This window comes from Lissotriton helveticus, chromosome 2_1 (assembly GCF_964261635.1).
Source record: "Lissotriton helveticus chromosome 2_1, aLisHel1.1, whole genome shotgun sequence".
NCBI classification, from domain to species: Eukaryota; Metazoa; Chordata; class Amphibia; order Caudata; family Salamandridae; genus Lissotriton; species Lissotriton helveticus.
In genome coordinates, this window is record NC_136059.1 from 259,647,183 (window position 1) to 259,662,182 (window position 15,000).

The 15,000-nt window shown below is 47.8% G+C and overlaps 1 protein-coding gene across 2 annotated transcripts in view; it reads right to left on the bottom strand.

The window, feature by feature from the left end:
- Positions 1 to 8,834: 8,834 nt before the first annotated feature.
- The window catches only part of DYM (dymeclin), a 1,345,000-nt gene continuing 1,338,834 nt past the window's right edge, over positions 8,835 to 15,000 (bottom strand). For both annotated transcript variants that reach the window (XM_078674786.1, XM_078674785.1), the window contains exon 17: positions 8,835 to 9,267. In XM_078674786.1, the coding sequence (XP_078530912.1) occupies positions 9,118 to 9,267 (150 nt within the window). In that variant the 3' untranslated portion in view covers positions 8,835 to 9,117. The remainder of the gene's footprint in view (positions 9,268 to 15,000) is intronic.

Below are 15,000 nucleotides of genomic sequence, written 5' to 3' on the forward strand. Positions count from 1 at the left end.
TGATCAGAGAGTTGACCACAAAATTCTTAATGTTTCGTGATGTAGGGCTTCACCTTATAGTCCTAAATCAAGTTTGGGTGCTTATGCAAACACTTGTCATATGACTGAGTCCTGGCCGGAACACAAGCACCACAAGCACACCTTGTCCGGGTTTATGACCAACATCTGCTTCTTGCATTCATTGCACAGTTTTAGTCTCATTATATTTGGTGGGGACATCGTTGCCTAGCACAGTGCCATAGACATTTAGAAGTTGTCAGAAGAACAGCATAGTTTAGAGCTGAGCCCTGGACCCACATCAGAGGGCTTGGAATGAAGGCGCTGCCGTAAGTGTACGGGTGATGTTTCTGTGACGCTTTCCTCCATCACTTCTGAGGGCATTAAATATTTACAGTGGATTTGTAGAATACCACCTACTGGTGCGCGGGAGCACTCATACAATAATCTCTGCATCTGTTCTGGTGCCTGAGGATATTCTTAAGGTAAGGAATCTGTGGTTAGAAGTATCCATCAGAACACGTGTTATAATCTAAATATCTAATTACTTAACATTCTGTTCTCTTACCATAGGATTTGGAAAGTGCTACCACTTAATTTTTTATGAAAGTTCTATCATCATTTCTTCTTCATGGTTCTCATTTTGAGGTCTCACCTACTGTGTACAATAGCAATACTTAGAATGATTTTTGGGTCAGCCCAGTCCTCAAGACTGGTTGGCTTCATTTTCCGTCTCATTTACTTGTTGACTTTCCTCTCCTGGAGCATAGCTTCTTTACCATCCTTTTGTTTAGATGATTTGTATCCTTCCACTGCTTACATTCAGAGAACAATTGTTTTTCTTTTTTCTCAGGACTCCAGGAGGTGCATGTGTTTTCTTGGTCTGCCACTGTGTGCTTCTTCTCTGCCCAGTGCTCTTCTTCTCTGCTCTCCATGTTGCTCCTCTGCTTCCCCGACAACACGTCCTTTGCTTCCCTTGCTCTCCCAATCCTGCTCAGCTTTCTAGAGTCGAGCCTGTAATAGCATGCGCTCGCTTGCAGGATGAAACAGACAGGTAATTACCTTCAGTAATGCCTTATCTCGTAGAGACTGTATCTAGCCTCAGATTCCTTACCTTTGAATTTCCACAGCCGTCAGACTAGATCCGGAAGGTTTTTCTTGAGCAGCACCACTGCGCGCCAGTAGGTGGCATTAGTCGGCTCTGCATGACATTGTTGGTGTCGTCTGCGTCACCTATATAGGCACCACATCGGCATGAAACATCAGTATCATAGCCTGAATATCCTGGACTCTCCCCTCTGGAGGATAAGCCCAAAACTGCACTCTGTCCAGAACAGCACTAATAAAAGAAAGTGTCTGAGAGTGATTCAGGTGTGACTTTGGCACATTGAATGTGAACCCCAGTGAATGCAGGCGGTCCGCTGTAGTCTGTAGGTGGAAGACAACAGCCTGGGGAAAGCCTGCCTTCAAAAGCCAGTCGTTGAGATAGGAGAAGACTTGCACCCCTGATCTGTGCAGATAAGCTACGACCGCCATCAACCTGGTGAACTCCCGAGGGGCACTGGTAAAGCCAAAAGGGAGCACAGTACACTGAAAATGCCCATGGCCTACAGTAAACCACAGGTAATGCCGATGGGCAGGCAGGATGGGGATTTGAAAATAGGCACCTTGCAAGTCCACACTAACATCCAGTCTCCTGGGACCAGGGCAGACAAGATCTGAGTCAATGTGAGCATCTTTAGTTTCTCCTTTTTGAAGAAGTTGAGGGCTCAGAGATCTAGGATTGGGTAAAGGCCGTTGTCTGGGACCAGAAAGTAGCAGGAATAGCAGCCACAGCCCTCTTCTGGCACCGGGACGTACTCTACGGCTCCCTTGGCCAAGAGAGCCACGACTTCCACGCCGAGTAAGGACAAATTATCCTCTGTCAGGCGGTCTTAAGATGGAGGCATGGAGGGCGGGGTATTCTCGAAGGAGAGGAGGCAGCCCCTTCGGATGACCAGCAGAGCTCATCTGTGCAATGTTATGGACTGCCAGTGGTGGAGGTGATGGCAGATCCTAGCATCAGCTGGAGGCCCATGATCTAGAAGGGCAAGATTAGGAAGGTTTGGAGGCTCCAGCTGCCAGCGGGGTTGGTGGCTGTACCTGACCCATGAGGCTGGTAGGAACCACAGCATCTACACGCAGAGGCTGAGAAGCTTGCGTGGCTGGGTGACCGAGATATGGCTGGCATGGATGAAAGCCCCTTCTATGTCCACAAAAGGAGCGAAAGGCAGTCTGGGGACTTGGGGCAGCAAAGAGGCCTAAGGACTTGGCCATAGTCTACATATCCTTAAAGTGCTTCAGTGGCGAGTCTGCCTTGTCTCTGAAGAGACGGGTGCCATCAAAGGACATGTGCATGAGGGAAGCCTGGAAATCCTTTGAAAAGCAAGATGTTCTCAGCCAGGCGGGGCTTCTGAGGGCCACCGTCAATACAACGGCTCTGCCTAGCGAGTCAGTCATGTCCAATTAATAGCGCATAGTGAACTTCACTATGTCTCTCCCATCTGTGACTGCTTGAGAGAGTGACCTAGGCCTCCTAAGGGACCTGTAGCAACACTAGTGCAACTGTTTCACGCACTGTGTGGGAATAACATCCCAATAAGCATGCAGTGTTCACTTACCACAATGCAAGGCTGGCGGAAGTAAAATTGTTCTTTCTCAAGCTGCATGTGCGTGGTAGCGGTAAGGACCGTGCTATGAGAAGGGGAGGCTTGGACCACCAAGCTCTCCAAACTAGGGCTCTGAATGAGTAAATGTGGGTCCCCTTGGACCCTAGTTCCTCACACCAGTCCATATTCTGCTCATACTGGTATTCTACAGGGTCCATTCATACCTACCACCCGAGGCCTAGCCCTTCAGAATAGGGCTCAGGCTCTGACCTAGGACACGGGGGTCCTGTCGGTGCCAGAACCTGCGTTGGTCGACGTGGCTCTGGCTACATGTGGTGGATCACAATGAGGCTGGCGCTGGCAGGGCTGGGAGGATCAGTGTTGGGACCGGCGCCAGGGAAGGTTGCAGTGAAACGACCAGCGCCGATCCAGACCCATGACCGGTGCTCATGGGAGCCGGGGTTAGAGCCACTGGTGCGGAACCAGATGGGGCCCCCTACAAACCCATGGGGCAAGGAAGGCATGCCGGAGGGGTCGGGCCGCTAAAAAAAGACTCATGGTCTTATAAAACGGTTTAATTTCAGCGGTTGGTTGCTACAGCTCCTGGAAAACTGAAAAGGTACAGAGTCGGCCCAGGCTCAGGGTCTGTGGAGCCAGGCTTGAACTCTGATGTTTCTTTGTTGCATCGGCCGATGGACGAGGAGAAGTTGAAGCACACTTCGACATCTCGGGTTTTTTGTGCCTCTAACCTGAGTGCCCGAATGATATTTAGTGGGATGAGGAGGACTTCGGACTACTGGAATGGAAGCCTTTGGCATTATGGCCCGGCAGCTAAAGCACGACTTGGAGTCGTGTTCACAATCCACCACAATCTACCTCACTCCACTGTACCTGCAATCTACCCAACTCTACTCTACTCCAGTCTACCTCAATCTACCCCAATCTACTCAACTCTAGTCTACTCCACTCTAACCCAATCTCGTCCACACCAAAGTAGCCCAAATCCAATCTGCCCCAGTCCACTCTATCCCAGTCTACCCCACTCTAATTTACCACACTCCAATCTTCCCCATTCTACTGCAATCTACCCTCCAGTCTACCCGAATCTAATCTAACCCACTCAATCTACTCCACTGTACAGTACCCCTCTCCAATCTACCCCAATCTAACCCACTACACCTCAGTCCAGGGCACTAACTGTTATGCCATGCTAAACAGAAATCATATTGGTGTACAACATGGCTAAAACACATTGCAAAATCCAATAGTTTGCGTATAGACTACATAAAACTGAAATAAATAAATAAATAAATAGACGAGACGTATTGGCTTTGCCAATGCTTGTTCATACATATTTTACAAAAGTTGATCTCAAACGCCCCAATCCTTTGCTCCCTCGCCCTTTCTGCTCTTTGTTGTTTCTCTATTCAGTTGCTCACCCCGCCTCCTCGATTGCTCCCGTCTCTTTCTACTTTACTCTAGAGTGGCAAGTGCAATTTGCTACTGGAGCTCTTCTTTTTTTATAATGTACGTTTGTACACCTTTTCTTGAGTTATATAATTTACCGCTCCAGACACCACAAACACATGAAGTGTGGGATCTTCACCAACATGGCACAGTGACAGGTGCCAAAGGGTTTAAAAAGTCCTTCCTCAATGACATCCTCGACACACCAGGAGGAAAATACCTGAAAAAAGGTTGACAAAACATCAGAAAAATCCTGTCAAAAACTGACAGACGGGTAGCTCTTCTCTCGGATCAGCGCCGGCTTGCGCGGAAAGAAAAGAACTGACATCAGCGCACCGAGGTGGCACCTATATAGGTGACGTGGATGTCACCTCCAGCACAGACTTCGATGACGACACAAGGAGCCGACCGACTTCACCTACTGGAGCTCAGGGATACTGCTCACGAAAAATCTTCTAAATTCAGTCTGCCCCCTAGGGAAATTCAAAGGTAAGGAATCTGCGGCTGGATGTCTCTATCAGATACTATTGTTTCAATAAAGGCTTGCAGCCAACTCATTGCTTACCATTTGTTAGCTTCAGTTTCAGTCTTCTTTGCTGTCTCCTAATTGGCCAGCGCAGGCCAAACGTCACTTCCATTCGTCTCTGTAGAGCATGGACCATACTTAGATTAATCAAACGTAATTTTTGCCCGTTTTCCGCTCCCGAGGTGACTAAGGGATTATTTCTTCTATTACTCCCACTCTTCTCCACTCCCTCCCCAGTCTAGTTTCCCATTCGTTGTTCTAAGGAGCTGGAAAGGGTATTAGTCTTACTTCCTCAACTGCTCAAAGCATGTGATTTCCGTTTTAAGGCATGTTCCTAGAGACAAATGGTTGGTGCCCCAGCAGCGACATTGCAGGATTTCTACCACTGCCATCGCAGTGTGTCTTTTCAGAGGGGCGTGTTTGGACAGGAAAATCAGGCTGTGCAATGAACATAAAAATCACTCGAAATGCCTGGACGCAATGTGTCCAAGGGCATGAATGAGGATGAAAAGAACTGCCATGAGGCACTGTTTTATGTGGCTGCCCTCTATGTACAGTCCATCTCTGTGGCCACTTCTCAGTTCCAAAAGTTTCCAGCAACCTACCACACTTGTTGTTTGATGAGGTCTCAGCCACAGAAAGCGAGCCCCGGGTCCAATGGTGACAGTGCGGTGCTCATCGCAGAGGAACAGGTTGGTGTATTTAATTGGTTTCAAGCAGGAAGTAGCTACCCCACTCCACTCCAATCCACCCCATTCCAATCTACCTCAATCCACTCTATCCCAATGTACCCCACTCCACTCTACTCCAATCTACCCCATTCCATTCTACACCAATGTACCACACTCCACTCCATTCCAATCTACCCTACTCTACCCCAATCCACCCCACTTTACCCCGATCCACCCCACTCCAATCTACCCCACTGCATTCCAAACGACCGCACTCCAATCTACCCCACTCCACCCGTGTACCACACTCCAATCTACCCCACACAACTCCAATCTACCCCAATCCACAACAATCTACCCACTGTACCCCAATCGAGCCCACTCAACTCCACTCCAATCTACCCCACTCTACTGCACTCCAATCTACCCCACTCCACCCCTAGATACGCCACTCAAATCTACCCCGCTCAACTCCAACCTACTCTACTCCACAACAATCAACACCATTCCAATCTACCCTACTCAATTGTACCTCTAGCTATCCCACTCAACCCTACCCCGAGAATCTCCCAAATCCAATCTACCCCACTCCGCTACAATCTGCCACCACTACTCCAATCTAATCCTTTCCAGTCCACCTCTATCTACCCCACTCCAATCTACCTCAGTCCACTCTACTCTACCCAATATACTGTACTTCAATATGCTAATACCAACTACAATGTACCCAATTTAGCCCACTCTAGCCTACCCCATTTTTTGCCACTACAAGTTACCCCACTCCACCACAATCTACCTCACTCCACTGCACCTGCAATCTACCCAACTCTACTCTACTCCAGTCTACCTCAATCTACCCCAATCTACTCAACTCTAGTCTACTCCACTCTAACCCAATCTCATCCACACCAAAGTAGCCCAAATCCAATCTGCCCCAGTCCACTCTCCCAGTCTACCCCACTCCACCCCAATTTACCACACTCCAATCTTCCCCATTCTACTGCAATCTACCCTCCAGTCTACCCGAATCTAATCTAACCCACTCAATCTACCCCACTGTACAGTACCCCTCTCCAATCTACCCCAATCTAACCCACTACACCTCAGTCCAGGGCACTAACTGTTATGCCATGCTAAACAGAAATCATATTGGTGTACAACATAGCTAAAACACATTGCAAAATCCAATAGTTCGCGTATAGACTATATAAAACTGAAATAAATAAATAAATAAATAAACGAGACCTATTGGCTTTGCCAATGCTTGTTCATACATGTTTTCCAAAAGTTGATCCCAAACGCCCCAATCCTTTGCTCCCTCGCCCTTTCTGCTCTTTGTTGTTGCTCTATTCAGTTGCTCATCCCGCCTCCTCCATTGCTCATGTCTCTTTCTACTTTACTCTAGAGTGGCAGGTGCAATTTGCTACTGGAGCTCTTCTTTTTTTTATAATGTACATTTGTACACCTTTTCTTGAGTTATATAATTTACCACTCCAAGATGGGGGTCCGACGTCTAGGAATTGTAAATTAAAACGAGCCAAAAAGGCAGTTATACAGTTATAACAAAGGGTTGCAAATTAAAGGTGTCGCAATTCATAAGATGTGCAATCACTGTTAAATATCACAAGTGTGCAAAAGTGCTTCCTCATACTGAAATAAATAAAAAAGGCTTTTTTGTTGGCTTCTGTCTTTGAAAATAAACAAAGGAATTATTAGTACAGTGAAATATATCTCACCTAGGTAAGGTATTGTTAAGAGTTCACACTGTACAACACACTTCCATTGACCCACTTCAGTGAGCAAAATGTAACAGAAGCGAAAATACACTCCAGCGACGTACTATTTTCCAGAGTTTTAAATGTCCCGGTGTGAAATTAATCTAATATCTGTTTGTGTAACAATTTTCTCTTTTTAATGACGCGTCCGACCTGTTTCCACGAGGCCCGACTGCTGCGCGTCCAGCTTAAAACTGCTTCCATTGCTACGTCACAGAATACACCACGTAAATGCTGTTTCAAATCAAGGCTTAAAAGCAACTCAGAGAACACACAGGTCATTAATTTGACGTTTAATAAGCAGAAAACAAGTCACGATGTAAAACAGGATGTAAAACAGACCTACTGTAAATAGTACATTAGGTCACATTTGACCCTTCCTTAAAATGCAAACGATAGCCATCATAATATTGCCTTTTCCCCAAATCATAAATGTACCTTAAAGTTCCAGTAACTTTTAACAATGCAGTGCTTTTATCTTTTTACAAATAGAGGTTTAATAAATATGAAAAGGACTTAAAAAAATACACCAGCACTTTTATATTCGCGCACAACTCTACAAAAAAAACTGTTATCAGAGAAGCAAGGAAGGACGTTTCTGTTGTAAATGTATCGACAGCACAAGCACTTGAACCCGATGACAGCCTCTCCAGGCTTGCTTTGTAACACGGCAAGGTATGTTAGTAAATGTAAATCCGCCATGCTGGTAAATTAAAGGCAGTGAAAAGCGTGCAAGATCGGCCCGGGCACGCCCAGACTTTCAAAAGACTACACGTCATGCATCGAAATTTGGTAAAGGAGTAAAATATAAATTTAAAAGGGGGGGCAAGGAGTGTGCAGTCCTAATGTTAGGTAAGGTGTTCAGAAAGGGCAGAGAGACACACAGACACACAGACAGACAGACACACAGACAGACAGACACACAGACAGACAGACAGACAGACAGACAGACAGACAGACAGACAGACAGACAGACAGACAGACAGACAGACAGACAGACAGACAGACAGACAGACAGACAGACAGACAGACAGACAGACAGACACACACACACACACACACACACACACACACACACACACACACACACACTCACTCACTCACTCACTCACTCACTCACTCACTCACTCACTCACTCACTCACTCACTCACTCACTCACTCTCTTCTCCAGAGGATAGTAATACAACTGCAGAATTGATACTGTGCCCCTTAAACTGGCTTCTATGAAAAATGTGTAGTAATATCCAGCACACATGGTGGAAATGATGTAATATCGTTAACTTCTGATATGATAATTGTACTGTAGCATTCAGTGTATGATTAAAGGTGTCTTCGTGTTACAAAAGGGTATTATAATAAAATATTGTACTTAATATATATATTCTATTCCCTGCCCGCTACAAAAACTGAACATTCAAATTGGGGTGGATTAGGGGTGGCGGTCTTGCGGGTGTGAACATAGGAGGCGTTCTAAAGGTCTTTTTATTTGTTACCTGGGATTTCAGAGATGCCATGTCAAATGGGGAGTCTGCATTATTTCAACACTGCATACATCGAAGAAAATAGGATTGTGTTCACTAACAGCTGATGCATTTAATGAAAATAAGATCATGCAGATATAATAAACCAATCTGTGCAAGTAAAGCAAAATTACACTGCATCACTTCCAGAAAACAATGACGCGGCCTTGTACCCATTCAATCTAATTGCAACCAATGCCCTACACCTTGTTTCATAATTTTGCATAACCAGCTTTAAAACATTTATTTCTCCAAATAATTAGGTATTTTCAGAATAATGTTAACAATTACCTATGCATTTGGAGCACAACATATCTATTTTGAGGTGAACCTGTAAGCACCACTACAGAGGATATGGCAGCCCCGATTTGGAAATTTGAAGTCCTACTTTACATTGCATTTGCACACTTTTTTCTCAGAGAGCTGCAAAGAAGGCAACAGTTTCATGAGTTCCTAGATGTTGCAGTCTTTGGGTTGCAAGACCACAGGAGTTTTTCACGCCACTCCCGTTTTCAACCAGAATCCATCGTAAAGAGCTGGATATCCTGCGGGTTCCAGTACAGACCTACTCCAAAATTGAAGACCAGTGACCACACATAGGGGATGAAGAACTCTTCCGGCTGCTCTTCCTCCACGTACTTAAACTTCAACTCGGGAAATTTCTGGAAAGAAAAAGTATGTGTTGGTTTGATTGCACTTGAAGCTTACAACTTTTAATGTATAGAAAATTACATTTTAAATAAAGTAGCTCCTCTAGTTTCAACTTTGTTTTATTCAAAGTTTTGGCATTAACCTTTAAAAATACTATTTAAAACATATACTGCTTGCATTGCAACTGTTCTTCTGGCCAGCATAAACAGTTACCATAAATATCTGTTTCACACTAATCAGAGCACAGGACATCCAAAAACGTAGATGATTGACATCTTGCACCACTAGCTGACCTTGGTTACGTATTAGATTTTCAAAAGCTGTTTTGCTATCTGCCTTGGGTTTCTGGCACTGGTTACCTACCTTCGCCCCTTTTTTGAGGGGAGCAAGGGAAGTTGGAAGGGTGGCATACATTCATAAAGAAGTAATACACTTTAGAAGTCAGGCACATTCCATATACAGGTGAAGTCAGAATTCAGCTGACTTTAATAGTTGAGTTCTCACAGTCTTAAAACTTAGTAGTGTAGAATCAAGGTTAAAAAGCTCTAATGGTTCAAGAGCAAAGGGTGCTTACGTTCCTCTGAAACTTGCAGTCATAATATATCTGCCAAAATAGATTTATACAGAACCCAAGCCACAGAATCAATCTTTGCTCTGTGACAGCAGTCCTTCTTCAAACATGATAAGCTACAGTTTTAGTGACAATTCCTACCAACCACACATCGAGCCTGAATACTTAAAATGGAATATCCTTTTCCTACTGCGAAAAATCTCTTCCATAAAAGATCTTTAATCAAATCATATTTTTACAAACCTACAGGTTCTAAATTCTTCATCCAGTAGATTTATGTATAAGTAGGTTAAACAAATCAATTCAAGCAATTTCACATAGCAGGACCATGCACATGATCGTACACTATGTGTGAGGAACCCAACACATTTTGGCAGATGCCACTAACCTAGAGAGGATCTCGGTTTCCCTCTCAAGACCACTATCTTTTTTCTTTGCATTAATGGTTAACCTCTTCCATGCTCATGACGAGCTGAGCTCGTCATGAGCCACGGTGCTCCGGTGCTCATGACGAGCTCAGCTCGTCATGAGCCGTGGAACGCTCACACGCGGGGATAATTCCCCTGCTGTGCTGAGCGTTCCACGGTAGGTAATGCACCTGTGACGAGCTGAGCTCGTCATGAGCACCGGAGCGCCGTAGCTCATGACGAGCTGCCTCACCCCTTAGCGCTGCGGCGGAATTGCCGCCGCAGCGAAAGGGTTAAGGACTGGTTGCGAGGGTCCTCTTGAGAGGTTGGGGGTCTTTAAAGAAACAACATATTAGTGTTGTCTTTTTACTCTGTGGTTATACAGTTATCCTGGTCAACATTATTATCTACGGTTTCAGCCTTGGTTAATAAATATAGATCAGCTAATCTCTGGTGCTTGTCCACATAAAAAAGGGGTCTAAACACTACTGGATGCTTGAGATACGGCCTACCACAATTTGCTCTTCTCTAATGGCTTCAAGATGCATATTCTAGTCCTGAAATTCGGGGTGGGGGGGCTTCGGGGGGAGGTGGATCCTAAAACACCCTCCTATTAGAAATCAGTCACTCCGTTTGGGATTGGTATGTGATGTAGGATTGTTCTTTGATCCTCAAGCGACCTCGTCACCATAACAGACTTTTCCTACTTCGACTCCTATGTGTCTCTTCTAGTTCTGCCATATCAGACTGCCCAAGTCCTGTCAGTACTTCTCGCACACCTAAAATGGCATTTATTACAGCCATTAGCCAAGACATTTTCAGGCATTTATTACAGCCATTAGCCAAGACATTTTCAGGCATTTATTACAGCCATTAGCCAAGACATTTTCAGAAGCCACAAATTTCCCAGAACAATGCCGCAAGGCACTTCTTTGGCCTGGAATTATTGGAAACACATTTCAGTGCCCATATGGTATTTCACTGGCTGGCAATGAGGCAAAATGTGGAGTTTAACACGCCATGCCCTTCATGAGGGCACACCCATATACCTCTCCTAGCAGCAGCGGCCGTCACAGGTAAACGCGATGGGCGACGCAGGGTGGGAGGTCTCTTAACCCCTTCGCTGCGGGGGTTAATCCCCCGCTGTGCTGGGGGGACTAACCCCCGCAGCGAAGGGGTTAAGAGACTTCCTCAGGAATATTTTCCAACGGAGTTAATATGCATTTCGAGCCTAATGTAAAATAATTCTACAAGGAACATATTATATGTGTGGAGTGTTACCAGCTACTCCATATTACCCAAATTTAGGGAGGTTATCTAGTATCTCTATAATATATCTGTTTATTATCAATGATCTAGTACTGTCTAGAGCTGATAGGTCAAGCACAGATACGATTTCCAAGTAGTCTAGCCCAAGGTTTTTACTTTGGTCAATTCACTGACGGATAAAATAAAAACACTTTCTATTGATCTCCTTTTTGGAAATAATTTTTTTATATAACTCACGTATCGAGAGAGAAAGATTTTGGAGACATATCACAGGATTTGGTTTTCGCTATATAGTCATTTAATTTGATATTTCAATAGGCTAGGGAGTACACTTGGTCTAGACTAAATGCATGGGCTCGTAAATCAGGACTATAGTAAGAGCCTAATTAAGACGATGTTTATACCTCAAGTGCATCCTGATCAACACCCGCTCCGTCCACAGACACGCCGTGGAACTCTGGAACCTCCTCGACGCTACATCACCGGACATCGCCTTCCTCACGGAAACCTGGATGAACGCCTCCTCTGCACCCGACATCGCCATCGCCATCCCGGACGGGTACAAGATCATCAGAAGGGACCGCATCAACCAGACCGGAGGTGGCATCGCCATCGTCCTCAGGAACACCATCCGCATCACGACCGACGCCAACGACTCCTTCGCCGCAGCCGAACATCTCCACTTCCAGATTCACACCGACCCTAAGACGACCCTCAGAGGCACCCTCGTCTACAGACCCCCGGGACCACGCACACAATTCAGCGAAGACATCACAGACTTCATCAGCCCGCACGCCCTCCCCTCCACTGACTACATCCTCCTCGGGGACCTCAACTTCCACCTGGAGAACAACAAGGACCGCAACACCACCGCCCTGCTGGAAAACCTCGCCAACCTCGGACTCAAGCAACTGGTCAACACCCCCACCCACTACGCCGGCCACACGCTTGATCCCGTCTTCTCTTCCAGCAAGTACATCACCTTCAGCCACGCCACCAGACTCCACTGGACCGACCACAGCTGCGTCCACTTCAGCTTCAAAAGATCCACGACCCACCACCACCCGCAACAGGTACCTCACAGGAATTGGAGCAAGATCACCGCAGACCAGCTCACCAACTCCCTCAGCCAGAGCCCACCCGCCAACACAACGGACCCCAACGAAGCAGCCCGCAACTTCACAGTGGCTGACCGCCTGCGCCGACGACCTCGCGCCACTAAAGAACCCTCCCAGCAGACCCAGAAGCAAGAAGGCATCCTGGTTCACCGACGACCTCAAGGACTCCAAGAAGACCTGCCGCACCCTCGAGAAAGCCTGGCTCCTCGACCGGACCACCGACAACATGACCGCCCTCAAACATGCTACCCGCAAGCACCACCAGCTCATCCGCACCACCAAGAAGAAATCCCTGAAGGAACGACTGGACAACAACGCCCACGACAGCAAAGAGCTCTTCACTATCGTCAAGGAGTTCTCCAACCCCAGCACCGGCACCAATGACATCACTCCGTCACAAGACCTCTGCGACTCCCTCGCCTCGTTCTTCCACCGCAAGATCGCCGACATCCACAACAGCTTCGGCGCCCCACCCACGCACCCAACCGTCGAACCAACGCCCCCCTCCGCCACCCTTCGCACCTGGACCACGGTGACCACCGAAGACACAGCCCGCACGATGAACACCATCCTCTCCAGATCACCGACCGACCCCTGCCCACACCACGTCTTCAACAAGGCCGACTCCACCATCGCACCCCAACTCCGGAACATCATCAACGCCTCCTTCAACACCGCCACCTTCCCGGAGAGCTGGAAGCACGCCAAGATCAGTGCCCTCCTGAAGAAACCTACAGCGGACCCCACCGATCTCAAAAACTTCCGCCCCATCTCGCTCCTCCCATTTCCTGCTAAAGTCATCGAGAAGATCGTCAACAGACAGCTGACCGCCTTCCTCGAGACGAACGGATCCCTCGATCCCTTGCAGTCCGGCTTCAGAGCCAACCACAGCACCGAGACCGCCCTCATCGCAGCCACCGACGACATCCGGACCCTGCTCGACAAGGGGGAAACAGTGGCCCTCATCCTCCTGGACCTCTCCGCTGCGTTCGACACGGTCTGCCACCGCACCCTAGTCCAGCGCCTCAGCAACATCGGTATCCAAGAAAAGGCACTGGAGTGGATCATCTCGTTCCTCGCCGGAAGAACACAAAGAGTCCGCCTCCCCCCGTTTCGCTCCGAGGCCACCGAAGTCATCTGCGGCGTCCCGCAAGGATCTTCACTCAGCCCCACCCTCTTCAACATCTACATGAAACCTCTCGCAGCCATCGCACGCCAGCACAACCTCAACATCATCTCTTACGCCGACGACACCCAGCTGATCCTCTCCCTCACCAGAGACCCCGACACCGCCAGAACCTGCCTACACGAAGGGATGAAAGACGTCGCCGAGTGGATGAAGGACAGCCGCCTGAAACTGAACTCGGACAAGTCGGAAGTCCTCATCCTGGGATCTTCGCCCTCCGCCTGGGACGACTCCTGGTGGCCCCCAGCCCTGGGCACCGCACCCAAGCCAACCGACCACGCACGCAACCTGGGCTTCATCCTGGACCCCTCCCTCTCGATGACCACCCTGCGTATGCTTCGCAAGATCTTCCGCTGGATCCCGACCGAGACCAGGAAGACTGTCACCCAGGCACTCGTCACCAGCCGACTGGACTACGGAAACGCCCTCTACGCCGGAACCACAGCCAAGCTACAGAAAAGACTCCAGCGCATCCAGAGCGCCTCCGCCCGACTCATCCTGGATGTCCCCCGACGCAGCCACATCTCCAGCCACCTGAGGAACCTGCACTGGCTCCCCGTCGACAAGAGGATCACGTTCCGGCTCCTCACCCACGCACACAAGTCTCTCCACGACCTGGGCCCCAAGTACCTCAACGACCGCCTGACCTTCTACACGCCCACCCGCCAGCTACGGTCCACCAGCCTCGCCCTCGCAGCCGTACCATGCATCCGAAGAGCCACCGCCGGAGAAAGATCCTTCTCTTACCTGGCTGCCAAGACTTGGAACTCCCTCCCCATCCACCTTCGGCTGACCCAGGACCATCTCGCCTTCAGGAAACAACTCAAGACCTGGCTGTTCGAGCAGTAGCATACCTCTCCCCCCAAGCGCCTTGAGACCCTCCCGGGTGAGTAGTGCGCTATACAAATGGCATGATTGATTGATTGATTGATTTGTACCTCTGTATAAATGGCACCTTAATTGGCTGTATACAAACCTCGATTCAGTCGCACTTCAGCTATTTTGAAATCACGAGATTGGCTATCTAACATCGGATCACCTTTAAGAGCCTCTTCGTTGTAGACCTATCTCTTTAGGGGAAAGCTCCCGACTTTCTTTCCAAGCAACTCTTTAGATATGCCACCAACAGAACCCTTTCCTCTTTGAAGACTGACCTTGCATTTCTAGATTTTGTAAATCATATCTAAATCAAC